Raw genomic sequence first — 7,934 nt, forward strand, 5'->3', positions numbered from 1 at the left:
TAACATTTTTTTTTTTAAAAAAAACCCTTTTTTTAATTAAGGGGTTTGATATTGTAAAAAAAAAAGGACACAGCGCCACGGGGAAAGACAAAAATAAATATTGGCCGAAGCAATAAACAATCTGCACTATCCTACTTATAATAACAAGAACCTATTAAAAATCAACACTTCCTCAAATCGATTTCAATTTGGGGAAAAATTGACCAGAGAAATGGGGAAGTTTGCTGTTTATAGATAATTTTTACAATTATCTCATTCGAGTTAATCTGACGATATGTTGAATTAAACCAGATAAACCCAATTTAATTTACAATCACAAGTGATAAGAATTTGGAAATCAAAGTGTTCATTTTTTCTCTTCAGTTTAACAATCTACACCCCACGTTCCTCATTGAAAGTAAAGGGCACATCGAGCATATTTTAGTGGAAAATCGCTCTATATAAAAGCACGAGCTCAAAAATTTAATCAAGATTAAATTGTACAACCTATATTTCAAATTAATTTTTAAAGTTCAGATTGAACATAATATTGAAAGGGGTCATTAGTTCACGAGTTGCATAAAATTTTTTTTTTTTAATCCTGGATTTTTTGCCATCCCTATGAATTAAATAGAGACACATACATATTTCCGCTGGAAGGCGAAAGCAAAAGACGACTAGAGGCAGACCTAAAGAATCCCAGAGAAAGTCCATAGATAAAGAACTTAAAGAAGCTGGCCTAACCTGGAATAACATAGGCATCTTTTGCAGCCGACAGACATAAATGGAAGTGCTTTGTAGACCTAAAGAATCCCAGAGAAAATCCATATATAAAGAACTTAAAGAGGCTGAACTAACCTGGAATAACTTAGGCGCCCATGCTGCCCCCGACAGACATAAATGGAAGTGCTTTGTAGACCTAAAGAATCCCAGAGAAAATCCATATATAAAGAACTTAAAGAGGCTGGACTAACCTGGAATAATATCGGGGGGGTCCTGCAATCCACAGACATAAATGGAAGGGCTTTGTAGACTATTATTATAGAGATTATAATTATATGCATTATTGAGGAGAATGAATTTATCATAATTTCGAGTTTGGGAATTGAATTTGCCTGCTTCAGGCACTTTCGCTTTTTTTTCCTTGGGCAAGATTATATAAAACCCCCAATTTGCTCACTTGGACAACAATGGGTGATTTTGTTTACATCAGACATCTTGTTTGATGAAATATCTATATTTTTCCTTCGTGGAATGCCTATGTGAAAATATCTTATGCATGATGTTGTGGTGGAAGGGCTTAATCTTATATTTTAAAAAAAATGTAATTATTTTTTAAGGATGTGCACCATCAATAAAGCCTGGCATGTCCATTTGTCCTTACCACATGCACAGCCGTGATTATCTTTGAACATGGAGTTGCACTCAATTACAAGACAAGGATTGTTAATAAATAACAATCGTTCGCATATCATTTGACATGTTTAATTTTAATTTGACTTTTTTTAAAATCTGGTCCAACCCAACATAATACCGTTTTGAGACGATGGGTAACATATGACAATTTTGATGAAATGGATGACAATGTGATGATGATAGTGATCGTGATAGGGGGAGTTGATCTACGACCAGATACGGACGGTAGCATCAGAACCTCCCCATACCATAAACTCTCCACTTCGGTCCCAAGCATAAACATTGGACCCGCGTCTTCATGGCCCCCAAGGGATTGAAAACCCGAAACGTCGAGAAAATGAAAATGAATGTGTTGGCCTTATGGTGGTGGTGGTGCTGCTGTGGTGCTGTGATTGCATAGTGTATATAGGGTTTGATTAGTGATTTAGATGACGATGATGATGGTGGTGATGGATGATGATGATGATGATGATGATGATGATGATGCTATTATTATTATTATTATTATTATTATTATTATTATTATTATCATTATTATTATTATTATGGATCTCACATTCTTCTTTAGTGTCTTATCAATTGTCTATTTTATTTACAAAGGAAAAAAAACAAAACAAAAAAAACGTCCACATCTTCTGTCCTTGTGAACCCAATTGAACATTCTCTTCTACTTTTTCATACTTTTTTTCAATCAGAAAGTAAATAAATGAACTTACCACTCCTGTTCCCACTTCATACATTTTGATCGTGCTATCATTGCTGGCAATGGCTAAAACGCCTCCTGAGGGGTCAAAGGCCAATTTATTAGAGGGTGGGGTCCCACCTCAAAGCTGGCCATGGGTGCCACACTCCTCACGTCCCAGAGTTTGACCACACCGTATGAATCACAAGATGCTATCGTGTCGCCCTTGGAAGACAAATAAATAAACACATATCATACAGATTTTCTTCTTCATATAAGTCAATTGATTCAGTCAGACTGTAGCAATCGTTAACTTATAACCTGACACTAAGACCCACTAAGACTTCAAGTTTGACGTCATTTTTTTTTTTTTGGTTTTTGCAGCGTCTAGTGAGTTGTCGTTAGTAGAGCTCAATGAAACAAGTGATCCATTGGTTGAAATATTGAATACAACACACGATTTGTTTTCTTCTGTGGTCAAAGACTTGTCTTTTGATGTCATTTTTAGGTCAGTGTCAGGCTATGATAGCTAAGGTCAGACTTACAATTTCTGTTGATAGGGCATATCCTAAAAAAAATATTTATAAAAGTAACAGATATAAAAAAAAATCATGGTACCTTCCCGACGCCTTTGGGCATGTTTAAAAGTCTCAATATTGCTAAGGTAATTTTAATTGATCGATATTTGATGGACGTTTTCTGGCCAAACAGTTTTTTAATGCATTTTTTTTCAGAGTAATGCAGGCAGTGTGGTTCTAAAGCAACATGCACTTATTTGCAGGTCTGATAACTCAAATTGTTATGGTCTCATTTCTGTTATGGAAATACTCTCAAACCAACGCAAAGTGTTGTCCTTTTCAACATGTTTAAACGAATCCATAATTACATCCGATTATAAGACATGCAAATATTATATTCACGTTGTTTTAAAGTATTCGCATTTTCAACCCTTAACTCTCTCCTTACCGATCCTTTTCAGTATTTTCCCAAAATGGCAGGCTTACCCAGCAGAAAAAAATGATTTTTTAAACTCAAACAAGCTCTCTACAAAACAACTGTATGTTCTTATTAATTAAACAAAGATCATTCTTTAAAGTTTGTGATGTACAAAGTTAATATTAATAAGAAAAATATATATGCTGTCGTAACAAATGTGACGATTTTGCTGCAGGTGGTAAGGAGAGGGCCAAATGGTGTGATTAGTTATCGATCAAACGTTTTAGAATTTGTGGGGGTCTTTTTTGTTTTGTTTGTTTTTGTTTTTATTTTCGTTTGTGATTCCTCATATATGTGAGAAATTGTTCAATCATTTGCAGTGTAGGAATTAATGGTATACGAAAGATTGTTGGATTTGTTCAAATTGTGAAACTTTACCTTTAGATTAAATGTTGCATGGTTGACAGAGTGCATATGACCGTAGAATGTCTGAGCACACAAACCCTGGGGAAAGAAAAAGAAGAAGAAAGAAAAAAAAATTATACATCATCTTATGGTAGCCATTGATTACATTTTCAAGGAAATCTAAAACAAATCAATTTTTAAAACTTCAATGAAACATATTTATATCGAAAGCGACGTTTTGATTTTTCCACTTTATCCGACATAATTTCTTTTAAAGAAAAAACTTGCAACAAAATGAAGAAAAAAATACTGTAGTTTTTCCCTCAATTTGTTCCTTTGTTGGCTAATCATTAAAAATAAAATCAAATTAACCACGATGATGAGATTGCATCACATCCTCTGTAGCCAATCTGTTAAGAAAAAAACAATTATGGTTATGCCTTTGTTTTAAGTAGTCCTTCAGAGCCACTATCACTAGGCCCATGTAGCTGGAGGTTTTTTCCCCCCCCCGTTTTCTATAGCGTGAATTGGAAATAGCAATTGCTTGTTACCCTTCAAATAGGACATTACGTCTATTGCAAAGTAATTTCCACCAGATCAAACAGACCCAGCTACCCATTCACTGCTGGGTGGACAGGGGGGTAAGAAAAAAGATTATTGACTTCATCTGGAATCGATCTCAGTCACTTTGCATGTGAAAGGAGTTCTCTATCAAGACCCCCCCCCCTCCCCTATGTCTTGGTTACATCACCCGTATTATTCTTATCAAGTCAAGGAGGTGTGGTTAGTGAGAAAAATCAACATATTATAATAAAAAAAGCTAAACTGAATACTTTAATCCTAAAGTGGTAAGTCTAAATGTCTTTCAAATCATAATATCTCATCTTACATTATGTACACAGTGCCTACCATAAATACTACGTTACTAATATTTGTGTTTGTTATTAGGTGAAGAAGATTTTAAGTCTAAAATGCTACTTGTTACATCATTTCTTCTGTTTCAAAACTGTTTTTTTTTTCTTCATTATTTCATAATCTTTTCCTTTACAGGTGTGATTATAATTGTAGACCTACCCAACAGTTCACCAAGAGAAGGGGTGAAGGCCATAAGGCTTGAATTTTATATAATAACCTGCACCGATTCAGAGTCACTGCTCTTTATGTGACAGTTATGTTATCAATAAGAGTAAAATGAATACTGTGAATATTTGATACGACTTAATCCACAACTTACAGTCCTGGCGTCCCATAATGAGATGGTCTTGTCAGCAGAGCTGGAGAGGAGTGTGTTGCTGAAGGGAAGGAACTCTATTGTGTTGACAGAATCGGCGTGTCCTCTCAATGTGTAGCGACAACGGAGGCTGGAGGACACATTGATAAAATTATCATATGAATAATCTATGTCGATGCAGTGATACGTTCATTATTGATATATTATGGAATAGAGAGAGAGATGGATAAATTTGCACATCAATGCTGGAGGACATTGACAATTTTATCATATGAATATTTTATGTCAATGTACTGATGAGTCCATTATTGATATATGGAATAGGGAGAGAGAGAGAGAGATTTTATTTTTCTTTCTTGATTTGTCTCACATTGTTTTATACACACTTTTTCAGTTGTTTTTTTTTCTATCTTCCACCAGTACCTGCTCCCGAATTTGTCACTTTTCTATTGATTTGAAAATTTATTCATCTCTCTCTCTATTCCACATGTCAATAATGGACTCATCAATACATTGACATAAAATATTCATATTATAAAATTGTCAATGTATTGATGAGTCCATTATTGACATGTGGAATAGAGAGAGATGAATAAATTTGCACATCAATGCTGGAGGACATTGACAATTTTGTTATATGAATATTTTATGTCAATGTACTGATGAGTCCATTCATTATTGATATATGGAATAGAGATAGATGAATAAATTTGCAAATCAAGAGAAAAGGGACAAATTCGGGAGCAGGCACAGGTGAAGGATAAAAAAAAAAACAACTGAAAAAGTGTGTATAAAACAGTGTGAGACAAATCAAGAAAGAAAAAGAAAATTATTTTTAAAAAACATCACAAGAAAATTAGCCTTCCGCGACTGGGGATCAAACCTCAAACCTCCTGATTACACATCATTGTAGCAAATTACAAATGTTTACACCATGATCTGAATGTTTCTTTTACCCTCTAGACAGGTGTATTGGGGACACATTTTCATTTCATACAGTTACAACTTTGCCTCATACGTGCCTTTTGCAAATATCAAAGTGACAAATTAGGAAAGCAGGGGCTGATGTATGATAAAGATCTGAAAAAAGTGTGTATGAAACAACGTGTCATTGTTTAAAAAAAAAAAGGAAAAAAAAGAGCTTTTATATATCGCAATATCCACTAAACATGCTCAAAATGCTTTACAAGGGGTCTCTGGCCAACAACAACACTTAACATTTAGGACGGGACATGATGCATGTTAGGCGATATTACAATTTTTTTCCGACAGAAACAACGCTGTTAACGGCCAGGTACTCATTTACACCTGAGTACGGTGAGAGAATGTGAGGAAAGAGCCTTCTCAACTATGCGCCGAGCGAGGCTCGAACCCAGGACCTTCTGATCTGAAAGCGTTTGTCATACCACTAGACCACATAGCCGCGCCTTGTAAACAGGCGTCTTGGGGACAAAATTTTCATTTCATTCAGTTACAACTTACCTTTTGCAAATATCAAAGTGACAAATTAGGGAGCAAGTGCTGGTGTAAGATAAAGATCTGAACAAGTATGTATGAAACAGCGATCTTTATCCTCTTTTTGCGTGGTTCTAGCTTTGTTAGGAAACTTAGGTAAAGTAGTCATTCACATATGGGTGTAAATTACATATAACTATGGACATCTGGACATGCCTATGATTTCAGAGTTTTGCAATGAATAAAGATAATATGAAAAAAAGTGTGTATGAAACAGTGCCAAACAAAGCAAGAAAGAAACATACAAGAAAAAAAATCTATCTCCAAAAAAAATCAGTCTGACTCGACCTCCAGATTACCGGTCAGACGTGCCCAATGGTTAACAATCTTGCCCAAGGAAAATTTTTTTTACTGAAGTGGACCACAGTGCAATGCCTTAACTCTCTCCTTACCAGCCATTTTCAGGATTTTCCCCAAAACTTCACACCCAACTAACACAAAAATAGATTTCTTATCACTCAAACACAAAAGCAGTAAGTTCTTGCGATAAATAATTTCTTTAGCAAAACACGCTCTTCAACACACTGTTCATTTTCTTTAAATTTTTTGATGTACAAAAGAACTTTGAATAATAAAAATGTTGGTTGTATCATAACGAATGTGACGATTTTCCTTTGGCTGGTAAGGAGAGGGTTAAACACTCAGCACATTGCCCACTCTACAATAAAAAAAAAAGGGGGGAAATAGAACAAGAGACAAATGATGACTTATCATCATTCAAGCAAGTTGATTTCCTATCGACGGTACTGTTCTGTATACCATCTGACAACTCCCAATAGTAGTATTGTGCGGCTATGTGGTCTTGTGGTATGACACTCGCTTTTGGATCGGAAGATCCTGGATTCGAGCCTCACGCTCAGCGCATAGTTGAGTCCTTGAAAAAGCCTCTTTGCTCACATTCTCTCACCGTACTCGGGTGTAAAATGAGTACCTGGCCGTTAACAGCGTTGTCTTTGTCCGAAAAATTGTAATATCGCCTAACAGGCGGCATGTCCTGTCCTACATGTTAAATGTTGCTGTTGACTAGGGACCCCTTGTAAAGCGCTTTGAGCACATATTGTGGATATTGCGCTATATAAAGCTCAATTTTAGTAGAGACATTATTCTTACCTGTTGATGTCCCAGACTTTAGCTGTATTGTCCATGGAGCTTGAAGCGAGGAAGTCACCACATGTGTGCCATGAACAACTCCATACTAGTGAGAAAAAAAACAAAAAAAAAAAACAAAGACAACACATCACCTTAATTCATTTTTGCCACATGGTGTTCGAATTTTTAACGCGCAACTGTGATTTAAAATAAATACTATCTTTTAAATATACACACACAAATTCGGACTAAAGGCCAGAGGTATGGCCTATCTCAATTTATCAATTAATATATAAAGTGTTGCTATTGGTTCTTGGTTGTATATTTTTACATTTTTGTGCATTTGCATATATATATATATATATATATATATATAATATATATATATAATATATATATATATATATATATATATATATATATATATATATATATATATATATGTATACATTCTCGCTATAGATTCTCAACTTTGTGTTTATACATTTTTATACATGCCACGTCTGTAAACGAATTCCCATTTTTTGGATGAATAAAGTATATATTATTATTATCACTATTATTATTATTATTATTATTATTATTATTATTATTATTATTATTATTATATTATTATTATTATTATTATTATTATTATTATTATTATTATTATTATTATTATTATTATCTTATTATTATTAT

At 34.3% G+C, this 7,934-nt stretch overlaps 2 protein-coding genes across 17 annotated transcripts in view; one reads left to right on the forward strand and one right to left on the reverse strand.

Annotated features, from left to right (window-relative positions):
* The window catches only part of LOC144958343 (uncharacterized), a 280,562-nt gene that overhangs the window by 125,401 nt on the left and 147,227 nt on the right, over positions 1-7,934 (forward strand). The gene's annotated exons all lie outside the window — the stretch shown is intronic.
* Positions 2,128-7,934, reverse strand: part of LOC144957501 (sperm-associated antigen 16 protein-like) — a 25,206-nt gene continuing 19,399 nt past the window's right edge. Inside the window, exons 13-16 of the mRNA XM_078888827.1 lie at positions 7,275-7,359; positions 4,653-4,779; positions 3,452-3,517; positions 2,128-2,302 (exon numbers count right to left, since the gene is read on the reverse strand). Coding sequence (XP_078744953.1) covers positions 2,165-2,302; positions 3,452-3,517; positions 4,653-4,779; positions 7,275-7,359 — 416 coding nt within the window. The 3' untranslated portion in view covers positions 2,128-2,164. The remainder of the gene's footprint in view (positions 2,303-3,451; positions 3,518-4,652; positions 4,780-7,274; positions 7,360-7,934) is intronic.

Source organism: Berghia stephanieae, chromosome 12, assembly GCF_034508935.2.
Source record: "Berghia stephanieae isolate SIO BIC M18660-M18661 chromosome 12, UCSD_Bste_1.3, whole genome shotgun sequence".
Taxonomy (NCBI): domain Eukaryota; kingdom Metazoa; phylum Mollusca; class Gastropoda; order Nudibranchia; family Aeolidiidae; genus Berghia; species Berghia stephanieae.